At 38.7% G+C, this 23082-nt stretch overlaps 1 protein-coding gene across 11 annotated transcripts in view; it reads right to left on the bottom strand.

Annotated features, from left to right (window-relative positions):
* Positions 1-370: 370 nt before the first annotated feature.
* The window catches only part of mitfb (melanocyte inducing transcription factor b), a 31340-nt gene continuing 8628 nt past the window's right edge, over positions 371-23082 (bottom strand). For 2 of the 11 annotated variants that reach the window (XM_044351524.1, XM_044351519.1), the window contains exons 2-10: positions 15252-15492; positions 6228-6443; positions 6022-6117; positions 5542-5659; positions 5110-5202; positions 4931-4987; positions 4716-4791; positions 2253-2400; positions 371-1556 (exon numbers count right to left, since the gene is read on the bottom strand). In XM_044351524.1, coding sequence (XP_044207459.1) covers positions 1161-1556; positions 2253-2400; positions 4716-4791; positions 4931-4987; positions 5110-5202; positions 5542-5659; positions 6022-6117; positions 6228-6443; positions 15252-15492 — 1441 coding nt within the window. In that variant the 3' untranslated portion in view covers positions 371-1160. Of the gene's footprint in view, positions 1557-2252; positions 2401-4715; positions 4792-4930; positions 4988-5109; positions 5203-5541; positions 5660-6021; positions 6118-6227; positions 6444-15251; positions 15493-22379; positions 22514-23082 lie in introns of those variants that run through there. The other 9 variants (XM_044351525.1, XM_044351520.1, XM_044351523.1 and 6 more) reach the window with 8 other exon arrangements.

Here is a 23082-nt window from a genome sequence, read left to right on the forward strand (position 1 = left end):
GCTTCTTGTGCGCGTGTCAGGACCACTATAGCTGTTTTACTTTTGATTTGAGCTAAGATTCAACTAGTTTTGAGACTTTGAAAAAAAAAAAGAGTATCTTTGCGGTTTGTTTATTTGTAATTAAATTTAAATATTTCAGTGGTTTTGGCAGTGAGGAATGTATTGTTAATATATCTAGTACACACTGCTGGATGGTTAAAGGATGCATCACTGCGGTGAAACTCGACCTTTCTTATTACTGGATTGTTGTGCTGCCTCTTGCTCATTATCACACTGAATAAAAGACAAAAATTTGCCATTATCAATGATGATTTTGCTAATTTTAATTATCTTGAAGGAGACATTTTAGTTTCAGGTTTTTTTTTTTTTAAATGTGCTTTGATTTATTATCTCAGGCTCGTTTAAATGCCTTTTTATAAATTAATTTCTTAGGGGAATGTATACATAAAGTCCTGTTTACATAGATACATAAATAAGTTCAAATCTACAAATGATTAATATTTGTCAAGAAGGAAATTTCAACTGGAAGACTGGCAAAGACTTAGCTAACAGCCAGAACATGTGCATAGCAATACAACATCGATGTATACACATCTTAATAAGGCATTGGCACATTCAAGTTCAATCTAAGACACAAGGAGTGTAAAGCACTATAGTAATAAATAGATTTGTTTTCTTCTATTATTGCTAGTGATTTAAAAAGCAGTGTTCATCTCACCACAAAATATCTACATTTCTGACCATGATTTATAATTTCCCTAGATTCTTTGGAATCAATAGAAATAAACATAATCTAGCCTCTATCCAAAGATAAATGCATATTCTTTTAAATATAAAAACTTCTATTTTTGTAACTCATTGTCATCAAAGTATTGATTAAAGCAAACATACTTTAAAATCAGTCCTTGAAATCAAGGTTGAGGGCTTGAAAAGACAAAGATATCACAAAAAAAACTAACAAAAAAAAAAAAAAAAAATACATGAATGGAAAAGATTCAGTACATGTAAACACAGGTAGGGGGGGAGAAAAAAAACACATGACAAACATGAACAGAAAGAAGCCTCTCCAGCAGCTGGGAGTGTGTTAGCTACTGACAGGAACTCTTGCAGCAGGATGGAGGGGTTGAAGATGCAGGTGAGGGGTCTTCCAGTAGGGGGTGCTAACAGCCCTGCTCATTCTCATCCATGCTTACACTGCTCTTGCGACTGCTGTCCTTTGAGGCGTCTGGGGAGACAGACGAGAGCAAAGGGTCCCCTCCTCTCACCGGTGATAAGGTGTCTTCCATGAGGATGTCGTTGAGTTTGGAGCCCGGCTTGGTGTGAACGCTGTAGTGGCCCTCGGAGAAATTAGAGTGGCCTTCGTTTAGCTCCAGGGTGCCAGGTGGTTCTGGGGTGCAGGCGGGGTGGTGTTGGTGATGGGGGTGGAGTGTGTACAGGTCCTGGTGACAGTCCTCCAGAGAGGGCTCCTGCTTGATGTTTCGGGACCCGAGATCAGCAGAGCAGAGCGCTGAAGATGTGATCGCCAGCCCGTGAGCCCGAGCCTGCATCTCTAATTCCTGCAATCGACAGAGAGAAAGATTCAGTCAGTGATCACAATCTTCTTCTCTGGTGTCAGGATGACTTCACTGTACTGTTTCACCTGCCAGAAAGCAAGTGAAGAATGTCCTTTCATGGAGCAAGGTACAGCATACTAATCCACGGTTTCCCCCGAGAAATTGGTTAGCGGAGGTGGACAGTGAAGGGGACATTTTTGCTTGACTGTGACTGACAGCCTTGACTTTTCCAACTTGTAAAAGGTTTTATTTTTCCCCCTGATTTTGTGATGTACTGCTGTGATTAATTACTGTAAAGCAAATGTAATCAATCAGTCAATGTACGCTGAGCTGGCTCACACAGATCCTGACGCCTCTTGTCTTGTGATCCATTAGTTACAAGATAATGGTCTAAACAGTCGGCTCCCTCCTTACATGTGCGGCATTTGTTGTGTGAATTGGTGCCTCTGTTCGTTTTCCCTGGAGCTTTATGTACTTCATAAAAGTGTAATAATGTCTTCTTAATGTTAGTGGAGACACTCTTTATTTCAGGGAGTTAAAAATCCTCCATTGATAATCCCTTCTCCTTTCCTTTCGTACACACAACACATACTGTAGTTTTCCTTTTAATGTAACTGATAATACATGCAAATAGTTCGGTTATGATTCAGTTCTTTGCCTCTGTGACTTTACCTTCCAAATTCATGAAAGTTTATTTACCTGTATCCTCAACATCAGATGTCGATTGGCATGTTCAAGCTTCTTCTGACGACTCTCCAGCTCCTTGGCCCTCTGTTGTTCCCGCTGCAGCTTTCTGATGTAGTCCACTGACGCTTTGAGGATGGTGCCTTTGTTCCAGCGCATGTCCCTGAAAATCACAGAGGAGACATTTTTCTTAAATTCTACAGTTTTAATGTTAGGCAATCTGAAGTTAATATAATATAATGGGTTTTTATTAGATTAAAAAAGGACTTTAACGTAGACATCACTGACAATGTTGAGTTGCTATAACTGAACACTGACATTTAGGCCTGTTCAATTAGAAAAACAAGAGGCAGAAGAGGATAATGGAGAGGAACAAGGACCAGAGCTGTGCCAGAGGTCACAGAGGTGACCTGAAGTCAGGAGTCTGAGTTCTTTGTAGAAGCGAATGCTAAATTGGAAATTTATGCAGGGGGAGGTCACCGGGGTCACAAGTAGTCATAAGGATGACCCTGAGCTCCCTGAAGAATTGAAGACTGCAGTTGATGTTTTGCAGGAGTAAAATCGATCTTTGCTGGACTTGAGTCTAGACGGATTCAAAGGATTCAAGTTATGCTGAGAGGAAGTTATAGTTTTTTTTAGTTTGAATTGGTCAGAAGTCTTAAGTGCAGACACTGAGATGTTTTTTTGTCTGATTGCATTGATTAATTCAGTTTTAAAGTGAGGCTTTAATACTGATATTGAAAATGTATAATCCTAAAAAAAACATGTGTTGTCCATAATGATAACAACTGAAAGGCAGGTCTGTTTGTGAAAGGCTGTCTTGTGTGTATATAGGTATGTGTGGGTGGAGCACCCAGCTGGGGTTAAGCAAAACAACCACGGGTGGAAAGACGAAACAAAAGGGGCTGATGGGATCTTCCCAGAACCACAGGCAAGGTCAAAGGGCAGAGGAAGGGAAACGAGTAGACTTTAAGTGGTGCTTTTAGAGTGTCAATACATGTACTGAAAATGATTAATATACTCAATATACAACTGACACATCTGTAGGCCCATTGTTTAAGGAAAGGTTCACATTTCATGTCTGTCTTAGAACAACACTCACAAGCCCATATGCATGTTAAAAGAGCTCTTGATCACTGTGACAATCCCTCCTCTGCATACTGAAGAGCAACACCAAAGTGAGAGAATAGTGTCAAAAATCCACCATCCTTGTTTTGTGTAAAAATTAATTCTACAGTTCAGCTAAAGCCAATATGGCTTCAGCAGTCTCAGTAAGTCAAGTCAACTTGGTATCTTCCAAAGTTACAGACTTTTTAGTACAAAATCGCCTCTTTGTGTCTCCACAGACAGTGTTGCCTTGATTAGCTGCCATAAAAAGATGGTTACACAAAGAGGGGATTTGTACTAAAAAGGCTGTAACTTTGGAAGATACTGACTTGATTTGTCTAACCCGGACGGCTGAAGCCTCATATTAGCTTCAGATGAACTTTGGGAATAGATTTTTGCACAAAATAGAGGACTTTGAATTTTGTCCCCCATCTATTCGGGAAGAATCTCTTTACAGCCAGAATGAACAGGAGGAACATCAGATCCTGATCAGATTCATTATATGTTATCAGTCCATCTATACTTTTGTCATTGTGTTTTTACATGCTGTATTTCTGTAATTTTTTTTATCTGATCTATGCATATCTGTCCGTCCTGGAAGAGGTTTCCCTCCTCTGTTGCTCTTCCTGAGGTTTCTTCCATTTTTTCCAATTAAAGGGGCTTTTTGGGGGAGTTTTTCCTTATCCAAATTGAGGGTCTAATTGAGGCAGATTTGTGATTTCTGATATTGGGCTATAAAAATAAAATTGACTTGACTTAAACAATTGCAGTTACCAGTAATGTTCATGGGCATGTGGGTACTATTTTAAGACAGACTTGATGTATGTAAACCTATCCTTCAACACTTTTTTAGCATGTTTTTTTGTGTCTGAACCAACAACTTTCCCATGATTGTTGCATTCAGAAAGGGAACTGTTGGTAAGTAAAGTGACTACATACTCTGTCTCAGCAGATGGGAGCAGCTGTAGTGAAAGACTGAAGCTGCTGAAATAATTTCTTCCACCATAAACTTTTTTTCCATTAGAATCCTGAACTATGGCCCTTTTTTTTTTTTATGGAAGACGTTTTGACATGTCACAGTAGGAAAAGCACAGCTGTATATAATAAAATTAATGATGGATGAATTCCATTTTGCTGCTCAGGTTTCTGGGTTCTGCTATTGTGCTTTACTGGAACACTTTAGTAACACCTGTGCTTTTCCTACTATGACAAGTCAACATGTCTGCAGTGAAAAAGGCCTATATTTCATAGACAGGGCACCCATTCCACGTCACATTGATGGCTGGAGTGGGTGTCTATGGTAACAATTAAATATGACATAACAATTAAATGGTAACAATTAAATATGACATAATAAAACAAGTAACTTACGGGTCATTGGACTTTGGAATTAAAGTTCCCAATTCCTTGATTCGATCGTTGATGTTAAACCGTCGTCTTCTCTCAACTACACAACAAAAACAGAGGAGGAAAATTATAAATGATATCCATAACTAGTTGACAAAATACCATTGACAATTGATCTCTTGATTATTTTTTTCATTTTTTTCACAGTTTAAGTTTAATTTTGTGCAATTCAAACTCACTCAGATTATGGTTATCCTTCTTCTGTCTTTCCTTTGCCATTGCTCTTACCTCAGCTTCTGAAAAAAAGGATTCGTGTTCATCACTGAACATAACAACACAGTGCAAGTATCAAATATGCATAGCACATACGTAGCAACTAACTAACTTCTACATTTTGAATCTAAATAACCACACGTACCCACAGGGAACCCTTCAGGCCTTTGATAGTTGTCAAATTTGCCACAGGATCCAGACTTGTCCAGCATATGCATGATGGCCGGGGAATGTGAAACTATGTGACAAATAATGTTGCTTTCAATATCAAAATGTACAAAATAGATACAAATACATTTGAAAAAATATGTCAGTAATGTCATTAATCAGGTTCAGTTGGTCAACACTTGTTCTCTTATTGGCTCTCTTTATATCCCCACACAAAGGAGGATTACAAAAACTGGACTAATTATAAAATGCTACTTTGTGGGCTGCACAAAGGCCTGGAGAGTAGAACTTCATAGGTATTGTTAGAGCGCTGATGTTTTCCATGCACTACCGAAGCTAAATGGAAAGTATGGTTAATTTTCACAGCTCACAGCAAACATTTGATAATTAGACAGATTGTGCTCTTTACCTGAGTATTCCCTTTTGATGTTGGGCAGGTTGGCAGGGCAGGAGTTGCTGATGGGCAGACCTTGCTGGGACATACCCTGATTACCATACATGTCCATGAGGTTAGCAGGGACGGGGATCTGAGGGGACACAGCAAAGCCATTAGACAAGGATCACTCCCCCCCCCCCCCCCTAATGCTAATCAGCATCCCAGGATAAGCATGATGGGAAGGGTGGTGACATAAATAAATGTTATAATATGCAAATAAGCATGATGTCACTGTTAAATTTGTAATTGTTGGTGTTCAAGATAGCACAGGAGCGCTAACTTTCAAACGACTGTAGCCTTTATATGAAAGTTGTTCATAAGTTGTTTTTCCCCCGAAATACTCAAAATTAAACTCTCTTATAAGGTGACCTTTAAAAGCGTGAAGTGATTGAGGCTCAATGTTGAGGAAGAAGTGACATTAACACTCACACATACAGACGCACACACACGTACCGTGTTAGCCATTTGAAGACCTGGGTCCATCAGGCCAAGGATATCATCACTGTAACTGGACTCCAGACTAATAATGTCATCAATGACATCATCCATCTAAAGCGGGAGGACGTAAAAGATAAACGACACACGAATAAGTAAAATTAAATGAGTAAAAGATCACAAAAAGGCGTATTCTGTGCGAAAGTCGAAATGAAAGCAGTCACCTCTTTCTCGCAGTTAGAGTTCAGGGTCAGTAAGGCCATAGGGCTGTTGGGGGCGCTGTTGCCCGGCCCTGGCGGCATGCCCCCGTGGTCAGAGGACTGGTTGGGGCAGGGCAAGCTCAACACCTGAGAGCCAAGCTTTCCCAGGTAGCGTTTCACCTGCTGCTGCTGAGACCGCTGGATGTGGTACTTGGTTGGGTTCTCCAGGTGAGTCTGGACCTATTGGTGGAAAGAGAAAGAGAAGAAAAGCCAAGAGAGCAGAGTAGAAAAGTGGGAAATCGGAAGAAAAGAACAAAAAATAAAACACATATATCAGTGGCAGGAAATATACCTGGGAAAAAATATTAGCGGATGTTGCTTGTTTAGAAATAAATCATGCAAGATGAGAAACTTCATTTCAAATAATGCGACTTTAAACTGCACACTAGCCTATATCATTCTTGAAGTCACATTCTTTGCTTTTTTAGCTCTGTGCTGTTACAAAGTTATCTTTTATTAGATTAAAACAACCTTAAATATAGCTCAAAGTCTCACCTGTTCCTTGTATAGTACAGTACTGACTATAATGTTAAAATAAACTTGGCACAGAGTTCAAATCCTACAATGCAGTATGCATGTTTACTTCTGTGAGGCTGTCAAGTGTTGTTATCTCAAAAAGTTTCAAGACTCAATATTTTCTGCATATTCCTCTTCAACACAACTTATTTTCTGCTTTTCCACATTCTTAGTCCACATTTTTTATGTTACAAAAATTACACGCACACCCATCACTTCCCGGTTATGGATTAATTTGATTTCTGTGGATCATTGATACCCACGCAGCCTTAATGATCCAGAAAAGCTACTGCAGGCATATAAACAAACTTCAGAGACAGTGTTTGTCAAGCTGCAACACATTTTAAATAGAGCAGTGCTGCTGTGTTCCAGCTCAAATTTGGAAGTCTATATTTAAACCTTCCCGTCTTTTGACTGAATTTCTAATGTAATGATAATATAAAAACATACAATAGACTTTAGTCTGATCCTATGTCATGTTATTTTCCAGGTATAATTTAAAAAATATCTCTTAGTCTCTCCAAAAAAAGATAATATTGATTTTAAACATACCTCATAAGGGTGATATCCAAGCATCTCAAGCATCATTTACAGTTAATAAAGATGTCCAAATTAAAAACTAGAAACTTAAACTTCTGTGTTTAATTTACTAAGACAGATAAAACTAAGAAGGACTGTAGCTGCTTCCTTCTTGGCTGCACCAGAGGACTAAGCCTGCTCGTATGAGGACATCCACATCCAGCTCATCTTTTAAAAGACAAGAAAAGTAATTAGTTATGCATGTTAGGGAATCTTAGCAAAATACAATGAGCCTTTTCAAATTTGTGTTGTTTTATGTAAAATCTGAATTTATTCCTTTATGGTGTATCACTTGATGTCAGGATGTGGTGCTAACAGTTAGTGCCTTTGTTTTGCAAGGCCACTTCTTTTACTGAAACTTGCCTGAGGCTGTTACTTTGCCCCATCCACTTTTTTAACCCTGTGGATGCTTGGCGTGTGCTCCCAGTTCCAGCACAGCACAAAGAATAGAGTCTATTACACTCTCAATCTTGCGTCTCCTCGTGTCTCTAAGTGACATTTTTAATCAGCAACAACAGGCATAGTTGGTCTCAAAACAAATAATTATGCAAATTGATGAATAACTGTCTCTGCTACTTCGTTTTTTAAATAAATGTATGTGTTTGTTCTGCTTAAGCCCAGGAGATTTGAGTTCATTAACAGAGCTATGGAGGTCACAGGCTCTAGACGAACTCTTAGCTACCCCTGACATTTCCTCTGCTGCTGTGAAAACTCCACAGTCTGCACTCCACAGTAAAAATGATATGGCTACTGAACGGATATAAAAAATGATCTGACTCCAACAACACGTGTACACGTGGAGCCAAAGAAAAAAACTGCACAAAAATACTATTATCCGCTTCTATGCAGTCTATGCATTGCCTCTATCGGACCTGAACTTAGCTTTATGGCACCTACTCGCATTGTGCTCTCCTGACTAGATCCTTGCTTATGTGTTATATTAACTCTCATGTGTATGTCACTTTGGATAAAAGCATCTGCTAAATGAAATTGTAGCATTGTAGCTTGTTCAGCTGCTGATCTGTGGAAGCTAATAAAGTCCACACACTGTACTGCACACTGTATTGCTTCTACTTCTCATGTTATATATATTAAAACCCAATCAGGTCGGGTTGGGTTATCTTTTCTGTGACAGTCAAATTTTTCCACTTCTCAAAACAGAACAGAAAGTCTTTCAGAGCCTCTTTTCCATTCTCGCACACAGTATCACTGTTCTGCAGGGGATACTCATGTGAGGTACATTAACATATATCCTGCAGGTACGATTGAGATCACCTTGGGATGTAAATCATCAGGGTTGTAAAGCTGACACCATGGAGAGCGGCATAGTTACAGCACGTCAATGACTAATTAAGAAGAAACCATATCATGCTTTGGGCCAAATTGCAAAAGAATGAGATTCATTAGTGTTGGTTACTAATAGAATCCTTTAGTCTTTACTTTGTCTCATTGTTATGTTTAACACTAGCGTAATATTGTTACTCATTATGACTAATAACAGCTGGAGCATCATTTCCATTGTTATTAGATCATCTATGATAAATAGACTCGTCTGCAAAATCCAGTCACCATCAGCATTTTATTAAAAACTCAACAAAATGATACGTTTCACACATTCTAAGCCACAGTGACGTAGATCCTGAAAATAGACTGAACACATGTACAGTAAAAGGAGTATTTCGAAACCTAATCCAGATGGATATACTTGAGCCGTAAATGAGGAGTCCAATTATTTGCACTCACGTGTGTAAACGATGGGTGAACAAACCATGAATACTAGTTAACTATGCCATTTATCAACTCAACCGTGACTGAGAAGCTCAGAGCCAAACAAATCTCTTAATGTATTTTTATTTCCTCACTAAAATACAGACTGTTCACTCTGTCTGTATTGTATGTCTGTTGATTTTGTATTTTCTTGTGACATCTGCTAAGCGATGAATCATTTGATCCATAAAATGTCAGAAAATAATAAAAAAATGCTCATCATAATTTCCAAAGTTTTTCAAACTGCTTGTTTTTTGCTGACCAGCAGCCTAAAACCAAAAGGTATTTAGTTCAACTTCAGAGAACACAAAGAAAAAAGGCAAATATTCACATTTGAGAAGCTGGAAGCAGTGATTTTTTTGGCATTTTTCTTCATCACTTATCAGAATAATAATTTTCAGGCAATAGACTAATGAGTTACTTATTGACAGAGAGCAATGTAGAAAACATTCAGGTAGACATTTAGCTAAATACTAAATCAGTAATCTGCCTGGAAAGTCTTACATGTATCGTGTTATATGAATGTCAATCTATGAGATTTAGTTCTTAAATATTGAGCAATTTACAACTTTTGTTGAAAGCCAATTGAGGGTCAAACCTAAATAGGTTGAATAAGGGATTTGAAAGGATTGATAATAATAAGTAAATCTGGTAAAGTGTTGTACACATTTAACCCTTGACTGAAAACAAAAATATCTAATCCGAACAATACTATTACAGTATTACTCTGCTCAAAGTGGCTTCTTTTAATTTGCAGTCCATCAGTTGCTGTCATAACATGAAAATTAGCATTAGCATGTGGGAAAGCGTATATAAGAGCATGATTAATCCTGTCTGTCTAATCAGTTGGTTCCCGCCATCGCTGCAACACTTTAGGTGTTCCCATTGACCTTGAGGATTACTGAGTGTGCTGTCCTCCCTGTGTGGGAACCCTAATCATTTTATAGCAGCTGGTTTTGAGAAAAAAAGTTAACCTGCGCTGCTCTTGCAACTGCAACTTTTGTTATGTGGCCTGCTCTGAGTCTGTGAAGGTCAGGTTTACAGCTGCACAAAACACACAGAAAAGTACAGTTAGATGTAAAGTCCAGTATATATAGTTTGGTCTCAGCTTTTCTGTCTTGTTTCCTGAGTTTTTCATTTGTTTCTGACATCCTTGAAGACTTTTAATTCATAATTACACTACTTTTTGTGGACCACTCGGCTACTTAGAGGTTCACCTAATGGTAATCTGCTAAAATAATTAAATAATAAGTTAACTGCACAACATGCTATAACACATGTCCTCTTTTAAATTCTGAGATGTATAACTCCCTGGTTTGTTTATTACAGTTTTGCCAGTTTTCTGTGGATGCCGGTAATAAATCCAGCCAGCCAGCTCCCAGGCTTCAAAAATAGGAGCTATACATACAGTATACCTTCAGGTGCATGATGAGGATGTGGACAGCAACAGGATAATATCACATAGTAGTATTTATACTCCATTCATTTCTTGTGTGCTTCTGTGCCCAATCCTGGCCAACACATGCTGTATGCCAGTGGTTTCACAACCATTTTGGCTTGACGCCTTAGAATAAAATCTATTTCTGCCCACTTATCACAGGTGGTCATATGTGTACAGGTTATGAGCAGGACAACCACGCAATTATTTTTCCCTTTCAGAAAAAAATGCAAATATAAAAACAAGTCTAAAAAGAAACACAAATAATTTATACCAGATTTTTTTTTTAATGTAATCTTATCCTGTTAATTATCTTGCGACACCTTAGATTTATCTCGTGACCCTTGGGAGGTCCCGGACACCCAGGTTAAAAACCATTGCTGTATGCATATTGTACATGTACAGCAGGATTGTAGTTATACAAAGACCCACAGACTCATCTCTTGTATACTCACACGCACACACACATCCACATCACTGTCCCTTTGCTGTCTAAAAATAGAAACAAAGATACAGCACAAAGGATTACTGTAGGAGCCCCATACAACTGTCTCTCTCTCTGTCTCTCTCTCTCACACACACACACACACACACACACACACACAAACAGTCCTAAAATAGAAACAAAGACTTCATTAAGGGCATTATGTACACAAGGCAGAGTAAAAGGTACACCAATATAATATATGTACGACTATATAAACGTTGTATGACTGTATAAACAGATGCAACATTTGGGTTTCAGTCTTTAAAAGTCTTGAATCCTTCTCTCCGTGATTTCCTTACTGCAGAAATTAGATTTGAAGTCAAATGATATGTCAATTAATGGATTAGTTGATTGACAAAAAGTATCAATGGAATCATTACAGCATTGTTCAAGCAAAAATGCCAAACATTTACTGGTTCCAGCTTCTTTTGATGCTTTTCTTTGTCTCATATAACAGTGAACTTAATATCTTTGGGTTTTGGACTGTTGGTTGGATAAATAAAGCACCTTGAATATGTCAATATATGGGCTCTGAAAAAGTATACATTTTATAGACCAAACAATTAATGAATGAATTGAGAGAATAATCAACAGCTTAATCGGTTATGAAAATAATTGCTACTTGCTGAAACTGTTTGTTCTGACGTTTGTTACAATGGTAAAACTAGATTTCAAAAATCTAACATTTTCTTATGTTATCAGTTATGGCTTGTCTTTACATTAAAATCATTATCAGTGGTTTTTCAAGCTTGTTTTTGTCCTCAGGGATTTCCTAAATTATCACACATAATTACATGATCTCACTGCTTTGAGTTCATTAGAGGGCCCTGGGGCCACAGACCTCAGACTGGAACATCTCAGCCTTGTCAATACATACTGTAGCTTTTGTTATGATGAACTGGTCTGAGGGTGAGAAACTCTCAAGACCCAGATGGGTGAAAAATGCTGCTTTTCATGGTGTGTTTACAAAGTGGACACATCTACACAGGACTGGACTTCTACAGCGTCTTTGTCACTGCAAGTAAAGAATGTATAAGGAGGAATGTATATGATGTTATTCCTATATAAACATTGATCTTAGATCTATAAGAGTCCTACATACGCTGTGATACACTGTGATCTCTGTGACGATAACCATTCAGTTTTTCAACAGAGAAATTGATTATATGGAGATATCTTAGTGTCAGCAAGACTTGAACTTAACTTTGCTCAACTTCATGTAATGTACTCTTTCCAAAATACACTGTTTGAAAATGTGTGAACTGCTAACTTACAGCATCTGCAACCACAGCAAACAAGACAGCTTGTTGTTTATCAGCTCGTTTTTAGCCATCGATAGGCCTGAGGGCATTAGCAACATAACCCCCAAAGAGTCAGAAACACTCTGCAGAAACATGCACAAAGCGCACTGCTGTACTGAGAAAGGACGCAGGGGTGAGAGCAGAATGACAAACACTGATTTGTATTTTTTTTTTTTTTTTTTTTTTTGACTTGCATGCTGTGGGCATTCCATGATGGTCCTACCAGGATACATTAACAAGAATGCCCTATTTGCTATGCAGAGCAGAAGAATAGGCCATTTGTCTCACAGTTAAGCTGCTAACGGGCTCTGTGGAACTTGCAGACAACAACTGTGATGCTAATGTGAACAGCTACATCAGAGCAACCTGTGGTCTTCTCCACCTCTGACGTATTTTCATGCTATTATGCAAAAGCTTGGCAAATTACCAACAAAAGAAAACCCCATGATTCTTTAAATGGTAAATGTTGTGTTAAAAATTGCATGAACCATTGTAAAAAAAAAAGTACATTATGAGAATGTGGATTGCAGTTTTATACACTCATAATGCACAGCTGTAATATTTAGAAAGCTCGTTATAAATTACTGTGACTACAATTACTGAGAAACATTCATACTGTGTGCTTAATATCATGAAATGATCACACTTGCAGAAAAGATCATTTTCATACCAAATTTTCCAAATAATGTGTTTTGGCTTAAATATGTACATTTCTTTTAAATGTCTTGCATTAATTCACAAATCAAGTGAAATGAAACATCTGTGTGGCATCTTTTTTATACTTCCTGATACATACTGGTCACGAGCTACAGTGATTGTATAATCCAAAAGTAATGTACATTTTGTGCAGGGTTTGAAGAGTACTTTGTTCTTTTCATGGCACCATAAATCCTTTGGAAAGAAAAAAAAATCTAGAAATCATTTTTTTTAACCCTTTTAGGAAGTTATCCTACATAAATTTCAAAGCAGTGTTTTTTTTCTCTTAAATATGCCATGGAATGAAAGCAGTGGGGGCTAATTACGAGCATTCTTCACTGAATTAACGTTCGGTGTGTGGTAAGGCTGTGCTCGCCTTTGTCTTGATCCCTAAACTGATCCCTTACTTATTCCCCAGAAGGTCAGAGGTCACTTGGTTAATTAAGGGTCCAATCAGTCTTTAGATAAACTCATCTGAGCTTAATGTTTGCACTTTTTGAGGTCCAGCAGCTCTGCCTGGTACCCCTGAGCTTTGTGTGGACTCTGCTAATCTATCCACAGACAGGGGAGCAGGTTAACCCAGCTCAACAGCGCCAAGCTGGAACGGCCTTTTCATTTGAGGACTTCAGTCAATGAAGAATGTCTGTAAGCTCTCGCCAAACCAGAGAAATTATTCTAACTTGATGTATTGTACACAGGGTGAGGGTGAGGGTTCGGGGTGGGGGCGTCCTAAACCTCTCAAAAGAGCTGCAGATTATGGAGAGTAAGTAATGTTTATGCTGCATGAGGAGGGCAATGTTTTCAATGGATATACTGTATTTGTCCTTCACTGTTGGCCCATGCCACACATATCCAGGGTGATGAAAGTGTGGCTGCAAGTAACCATGAAATCTCTGAATGTGTTGTGGATGGATTTAGTTCAACAAAGATTACTCAGTAGATCACAGTGTATCTGTACTTTACACTACACACGATGAGAGGTTATACAGTTAAAACTTTGATGTATCCTTTCATCGAAGCTTTTCCATCGAGGGGTGTCAACAACTGCCTACTACATACAGTACATTCAGAGATAACATTACTTTTTATTTCTCCCCTTGGCAGCTATTATTAAATGACTTTACTCGATGTTGTATGAAAGTCAGATTTTTGGTGGCCAAGTATTTTAAATTTGTAGATATTATGATTTTTAAATCATTTGCACAAATGCAATTATATATTTATGCACAGATTCCCTGAAGTGTCATATATTTCTTTTTTTTTCAAAATCTAAATGCTTGCATCTATGATCACACAGCCAAAAAAAAACAACAACGTCTGGAAATCAGTGACAAAACCAAAAGCTCTCTTTCATAGAGAAATGCAAACTCTAAAACACGTGGAAATGTAAATAAATACGCACAAACACCTGACAAGAATATACGTGTAGGCATGTGCCCTCATAACAAACTCCACACACATTTCAATCACCTTCATAATGATGCAAACACATAATTTTCCAGGAGAGTACGAACGCTACATTGAAAACAGGAGCGACTCACTGAAGTGAGAAAACCTTTGTATTGTGTAAATCTTTCCAAATCACAATCACACACTGAGTTTTTATACTGTAAATCACTGAATTAAAAGGAAATATACCAGAAAAAAAACAATACATAGCGATGATATTTCATAAAGATTACCATCTCTCTGAAAAACACATGAAAAAGACGAACTTACCAAACTGCTCCGTTAAAATGCACCCTCAAACACAACGGTCTCTACTCGTACAGAAAATCTTAACAGTCTCCTGTCCCTCGGACTGCCAGGGAATCAAAGCTATGAAAAGATGTGAATGTAGCTGAGCAAATAGGATTAAAGATGGCTAAATCCAAATGGCTGGAAGCACAGCATGCATTAAAGAGGAATTCTCTCAGGAAAGATAATCCCCATATACGCATTTTAGCACACTTCACTCACTCCCGTGTTTTTTTACACACAGTCATAGTAAAACCACGATTGCCTGACACACACACGAGTCAATAAAGTCTATAAATACACACGCTGCCTGGACCACTCAGACTGCAACAATGACACATGCAACTTCTAATTCCAGAGGTGGAAACTTTATGAATATACTTTAATAACTTTGACAGCCTGCTAATCATACATGCAATATTCCCTCTTCTCCCCTGCCGTTAGAAACCAGAACCACGGTCCCTTACCTTCAACACCTCCATTGGCACCTGTGCAGCAGGCGGTAAACTGACTGGGACGCTGACATTGATGGCAGGGGTCTGTGCAGCTGTGGTTTGTGGGTACTGGGAGGCCTGTTGTCTCTGCTGCTCCCGCCGCTCCTGCTCCTGAAGCTGCTCCCGCATCAGCTGTTGCCGCAGCAGGATGCGTGATGTCATGGCCGAGGAGCTCAGCGGGGGCTTGGAGGAGCCATGCTGGTCCGACGGGCTGCTGCGGAGGGGAGAAACATCCCAGGTGAATGAGCAGAGATGCAGAGAGAGAGAGAGTGTGTGTGTGTGGGGATGTGAAGGAAGAGAGAGAGCAAGGTGCGGGGGGAGGTGGGGGGGATTGGAAAGGTGAAAGGTGACGAGAGGCAAAAAGACAGAAAGTGATAACAGAGAGAGGGTAGAGAGAGGTCAGACGAGGAAAGAGAGGTCAAGCAAAAGAGACAAGAGAGGAGGGAGATTAGCAGGAGTGAGCAGAAAAGGTAGAAGAAGATGGAGGGAAGGCAGATGGAAGAAAAGGTTAATATGATGAAAGGAAAATGGCAGAGAGGATGACTGAAGGTGCAGGGATCAAAAGGAAAATATTTCTGGTAGTTAAATTTTTATTTTAAAATACTACAAATTAAACCTTTTAAATTTTAAAGCATGAATTCAAACTGTAATTTCCAAAAGTTGAACTATCTATAAGTAAAAAAGCAGCTGCAATCGCTCAAAAGCTTTTTTACACAAGCAGAATTAATCACAACAGAAAGAGGAACATTTTTCATAACAGGTTGTTTCAGTTTTCCCACTCTCTTAAATTTAGACGGCTACTCCCCAGACAGAGTCCTGCGGTCCTAAAATAGAGAGACTCTGCTGAAGCAGAAGTTGTCGGGCTGAAGCCTTCATCGAGTGAGTGATCCTTTTGATAAAACTCAGTAAAACGTCTGGCCAATCCAGCTGTGCAGTAATCGCACTAATTAGCCAGTGGAGTCAAACACAGCTTCGGTCTACAGCGTATTCAGTGGGTGTTGAGCCCTCAACATACCATAATTCTCCCCCCAGCACTGCATATAATCTCATTGTTTGATACCACACCCACTGAACCCTGCACAAGAGAAACAATATGCTACGACATATAACAAAAACCACATTTTATGACCATTAGCTGCATTGAAATAAGATCATATTTTAAGATAAAAATGAAAATATATCATTAATTTCAGAAAAAACTATGCTGATACAGAATAGTTCATTATTGATCCTAGATTAATGAATCAATTAACTACCAGATTTAACGACTGAATTACAGCTGAACAAAGACTTGTTCTCTGAAAGTAAAGCAGCAGTTTGGGTCTCTCAATCCAACAGCTATTTTTTGTCAAGTTTCTTTGTACTTCACCCAATACAGAATCAGAATTAGTGTTCATATGCATAAGTCCTTTGTCTGTGTGACTTTGGGCGATTGTGTTTCCTTTCATCCCAGAAATTTCAAACAGAAGTCACTGGATCTAATGTTAAAACTGCTTTTTTTTCATTTGCACTGCCAGGACTAAATCCTTTGATTTTTCTTTGTTTCTTTAATCTACTTCACTGTTTGAGAGTTTGAGTGTTTCAAGACAGCAGTTTCACTTCCTTTTCTTTTCTACAATGTGTACTATAGGCAATTAAAAGTTAAAATAACATGTTTCGATAAAACTAGAGTTTAAACAATTAGTTGATTAATTAGCAACAATTCTGATGATTGATTAATCCTTTTTAAACAAAAAAGCCGTTTGTTCCAGTTCTCAAATGTGAATACTTGCTTGTTTTCTAAGTCCTCTGGGATAGCAAACTTAATATCTGAATTTTTGACTGATGGTCAGTCAAATCAAGCAATTTGAAGATGTTCTCTTGGGCTTTAGACCAGAAGATCAATTGAGTAATCAGGAATCTTTTTTTCCTTGCCTTTAAATTTTCAATGCAACAATATTATACACATTTTCCACATAAACTATTTTCAAATTGAATATGCTGGAAAAATATAAAGTGCACATTATTAGAAAGAGACACTTTCCCATTGTACTGGTTCTACTGACAATGAACCTGCATTAAATGTGCATTAACATTTAAAGGGAACATATCATGCAGATTTCCAGGTCTATACTTTTATTCTGGGGCTCTACTGGAATATCTTTGCATGATTTACAGTTCAAAATGTATTTATGCAGCCCCTCAGTTCAGCCTTTGTCTGAAACAGGCCATTTTAGCTCCTGACTTGTTAAGGTTGCATTCACACCAAATCAGGTATTGTCAGAAAAACAGCAGTCCTCCCATTCATTTGAATGGCAGTAGTGTGTTTAGGCTGCGGGAGCAGGGACTGCATGGGGTGCTGCAAAAAAACGCAGCGGCCCTGCGGAAAGAAGTTGAACCCTGATCAACTTATGCAGAAACACAAACCGACGTCACACTGCGGTGGCCAATCACGTAAACCTGTGATCAGACTGATCAGATCTGTACAACTCTGCCATTAAAGAGGACAAAGACGTTACTAGGACGAGAGCAGGACATTTTTTTCTCTGTCTGAAGTAAAGTTAGGCTTTACTGTCAGCTTCCCGACTCATTTTAAAAAAGATGAGAGAAAAAGAGAGAGAGAGCGAGCGAGCTGAGAGGAGGTGCGAGAGAGAGAGAGAGCAGTGGTGGTCAAGCGAGCTAGAGAGTGAATGAAGAGAGCAAGCAACAGTGGTGAGAACAAAGCTGGTAAATGAGAGACATAAGATGTTATTTTCTGATTGTTTCATGGCGGTTATGTTCTAAAGCACAAATAAACACACCCACACCCCCGCACACCTCCACACAACCCTGAGGGACGGTGCCACAATGCCTGATTAGGCATGAATGCAGCCCCATCCTTATGAGCGGTTACCTTCTGGCTCGAGAGGCTACGTAAACAAACAAAAGAAGTAAGATTTCACTCTTTTTTTCTCCTTCTTTACTCAAAATGTCAACTTCTCAAATACATGCGTACATGCCCAAGCCTGAAACAGATCTAAAATATGTGAGTAGACAACGCGAACACGCCCTGGAACAACCTTAGCAACAACCTTAGCAACAACCTACGGAGCAGACGGCCGCTTGTGGGCATACACAAACAATCTGATGTCGGTCCGATGGGGAAGTAGAAGTAACTTTGCACACGAAAGAGGCTGAGGCCCTCGCTTTTGACTTGCAGGCAGCATTTTTACATACATTCACCTCAAGTTTTGGAACTTTAACAATGTTTAACATAGATAGTTATAAAAATAACAGTAACAGTATAAAAATATCAGAAAATCACAAAGAGATATGATGTCCCCTTTAAGGTACCCTATGGAGTTTTTTTTAACCATTGGTAGCACTACTGAGCAATGTTTTCACAAGTGGGAAACTGTTTTGTCTGTCTTGTGCATGTACACGAGGATGCACTGGCGACTCAATACACATTCTTGCCATTGGTTTCATGCATTCCACTGATCAACAGCTGGTGGCAGTAACGGCCAAATAAATGTAACCATGAGTCAGCAATGGCAGTGAAGAGGAAGCCTGCACGCTAATAAACATGGACGTTAACAATGAACAATTTAGAATATTCATAATATCAGCTAATGCTTTTGCTTGCTATTGGTTTATGATGAAGGCAATGCATTTGACATGTTTGTTAGGCTTCAAGGGTACACACAATTAGTTTTGGTGAAAAACACTGAATATAAACATAACTTTTGTTTGTTTACATGCCTGCATCTGCCCTGTTTTTGCACCTCAGGATGGTCTGATGTTGGATAAAAGTGTAACAAGAATATAGACATGCACCTAGACACACGCACACACACACACACACACACACACACACACACACACACACACACACACACACACACACACACACACTAGTGTGAGGAGACTGCAGACTAGGCCGGGCCGTCAGGAAACACGCACAGATACAAAAGACCCCAATTCTCAGTTTCTTCCATTCACCATGCCATGTCAGTAGTTATTTTATGTTAAAAAAAGGTGCATATCCCTTTTTTTCAGATCACTGGGATGTGACAGATGTTTCTTTGTCACTTTCCTTATTCATATTCTATTTGTTTTGACTAAAACTAAAAAGTAACAAAAAAATGGATAAATTCTGTAAAATGTCTGTATAAGGAGCTTCTTTAACAGCTTCATGTCTTAAAGCACACACTGACAGTCTTGCAGTGTGACAGTGTGACTTTTAACTTGAGTTCTAATAATCTTGGCAATGACTCTTCTGAGTAAAAACATCTTCACACCCTTCCAGGCAACCAGCGAAAACACATTCTCTGTCACCTCAAACATAACAACAACCTGACGGTGTAACAGCGCTTCCAGGCACAAGAGAGGACACACCAGTTTCTGTCTCCACTTCGCAAGACTCAAACAGACACACATCTTCACCGCTCCATGAACACCAACGAAAAGGTCAACTGCGTTGCTCGAGGGCACATCAGCAGAGGTGATAAAAGGAGGAGAGAACACTTCTTTTACCACCAGACTCATTTCCTCATATATAGTCTTTCATTTCAACCAAACTATCATCAGTGACTCAGTATCAAGCTGTTGTCTTTAACCACATGAACCGCATAGTGGCTTCAAAATGAGACAAAACTGATTTCCACGCCGCTTGGCAACATGATACAGTATGATTCAGTATGATACAGTATGTACAATATACTGAATCTGATTGTTTCAATGCCTCATAGAAGTTATACTGCAATTATACTGAGTTAAATGTGCAAATGCAAGATTTTCTTGCTGCACCACATCTGATGCATTATTTTCCCCTTACATCACTATGATATATATAAGGTCTTAGGAAACCTTGACATTATAACCAGACCAATATTAGATTTTTGTGACCCACAGTATCTTGGAAATTACCTTAATTGCATTTATGTCAAATAAAATTTTGTCTTGAACAAATACTTTGGAGAGTCAAGGCAACAGTGGCGACTTTGATTCTGGGCCTTTCAAAAGAAATTATCAAGTAACTTAAAGTAATGTCAAATAGCGCTTTTTTTGGTGAGACAGGTAAAATCGAGTAGAATTTTGTAAGGCCAAGGCAACCTCAAATTATGCTTTTTATTGCCATGATATAGCATTTATTTAAGGATACTTCTTCCATTTTTCCTTATTTGAATTGAGGGTCTAAGGATAGAGGACGTTGTATTGCTGTACTTATTCTAAAGCCCCTTTGGCAAATTTGTCATTTGTGATGGGCTTTACAAATAAAATTGACTTGACTCAATATATTGGCCAATATTTTATAACATGAACACACATTTTTTTAAGAAATGTGAGCAACACATGTACTGAGCAGGAGATTTTATAGTTAAAAAATGAGCATGTCAGTGCTCTCTGGTGGAGAAACAATGTAATGGTGAGTAATGTTTCTAAATTACCTTTAAAACTGCTTTAATTCATATTCTTATGAAAAGGGTTGCTCATAGGGGTGAACCTCGAAGAATTATCAGCAACTCTGCAGTTTTATAGTATCTCATGCCTCAGCTTGTATTGGTTTACTGTTCTGAGTCACTCTAAAAGCTCTAATAAACCCACTGTACACTATCTGCCCAGCACCAAATGGCAGACACAGTTGGCGACTAACTGGTGAACATAGTGGAGCGTTTAGCAGCTAAAGAGACATATTTCTCCCAAAAGTTCACAATATCAACTTAAAAAGTGTTCACGCCTTGTTTCAGCTTCCCCCAAGTGGCCAAAAAGAAAAAAATCCAATAATGCAGATTTAAACATATCTTTGGTATTTCTGTATTACAACCTCTTCTTACTCATCAGCCGACAATACTGATATATATCTGTGATAATCTAATATCAGGCATCAGCCATCGATGTATCGCTTGAGCTGTATTTGACATCTTAATAAGAATTTTAAATAAATGCAACAAAGTTTTAAATATCAACCCCGTCAATGGTTTGCCGTTGAGGAGGTTTACACTTGAATAATTATAAGAAATTAATCCCAACATGTTTCCAAATAGTGGACAAGGGTTTTATAGCAGAGATCTGTGAGTTGTAGCACCTCATGATTTTCTTTAATACATTCCTGATTATCAGCTTGATTTATGTGTGTTTGTGTATGTGTGTGTGCATGAATGACCAGAAGCCTCTCAACAAAGCAAAGCTCAACGTCTCGCTCTCTCTGTTTTTTTCCTTTTGACTGTTTGGTGGCTTTTTGCCAAACAGACCACTGAAACACATAAAAAGCTCTTTTGTCCTTTTTAACTTTTTTCACTTGTGTGTGTGTGTGTGTGTGTGTGTGTGTATGTGTGCGCACCTCCTCTCATGTTTGTGTGTATCTCAAAGAAGAAAAAAAAAAAAAAAACAAAAAAAAAATAACAATGGCCGTACAGTCTTGAAGAGCCCCACCCACCCAACTCATGATTCCTCTGATTCTGCTCACTATGCTACTCCATCATACTCATTATTAGTCAACCAGTCAGAGCTTTGATGCAGGTTTTAATGACTGACAGATAGCAGCCGACCTGGAAAATGTTCAACTGATCGACCTAAGAGATCTAATCAGAGCAAAAACACAGAGCTGTTGAATGAATATTATCTATAAAACAGACAAACTGCACCAATACTGCAGGTAACTAACTGAAGAGGGTAAAAAGCTGCCACCCACTTACACCTAATGACCTTTTTGTGAGCAAAGAATAGCTCTGACTAATAGACAATATTGCTGCAACAAACAACCTCATCTAAAAATGAACACCATTACATTAAGAATGCATTCAATTTAACTGTTAAAAACCTTTTTTTTTTTGTTATTAAGTTATTCAAAGTGACAAAACTCACTTCATAGTTATAAATCAAGACTAATTAACAAGTCTATGCAACAAAAAAAATAATCATAATTTCTGATTATTAACCAGTTAAACAGCCCAAACTATTCAACACAAAACAAACAGCACATGGAGCACTCTGCTAATGATTGTATATACTTCCAACACACAGTTCTGTGCACACTGTTCTTCACTTTGTACATATAGTTATGTACACACACCAGTACATTCCAAAATCACTCCTTAATGCATGCCAACAATATCACAGATGCTGAGGCACCATACTCACAGACAGTCAAATGAGCAGGGTCTGTACACTTGCACTCCTACGGCCTCCATATTTGTTTGTTTTTTCCTGAAGGTGCACCACCCGCCCTTGGAGAGCAGTGAAAGTCATGCTGGTGGTGCAGCGCTGAAAGTGTGTCAGAGGGGGGAGGCTCCGGGGCCCGGCCTGGACTCTCCAATCGCCACACAGAGTCCTAGGCAGAGGACCAGCCCCGTCCAAGCAAAACTCAGTGCACGAGCAGAGCAGAGGAGAGAGCGAGTGCCCGCTGGAAACACTCTGTCCATCAACACGCCGCTTTAAAAACCACACAGATACTGTTTCACTTAGAGACAAGTGTCACCACCACCGAGTGCACAGCCTACCAGAAAGTTTTAGTTGCTGTCCTGTGAAAACTCCAAAAATGTCAACTTTTCATGAGCTAAGAAAAAACAGCTTTGTGGCAATCCATTTTTCTAATAATCTAATGAGTTTTTAAATGGTTTATTTAGCTTAGGAAGTAAAAGAATTTTCCCGACCCTGCATATAGAAACATAATCCTTTAAAATTCTAGATCAGGAACGTGGTTTTAATGGCCAGCAACATTTTGCTCATTATAATGTTTAAACTACGATTTAAGGATTACAAACCTTCTCTGCAGGTTGTGAAAATTCTTGAAACCTTTTGGCAAATTAAGTCTATTCAAACCAGATTAAATCAACTCAAAAAT

Source organism: Thunnus albacares, chromosome 5, assembly GCF_914725855.1.
Source record: "Thunnus albacares chromosome 5, fThuAlb1.1, whole genome shotgun sequence".
NCBI lineage: Eukaryota > Metazoa > Chordata > Actinopteri > Scombriformes > Scombridae > Thunnus > Thunnus albacares.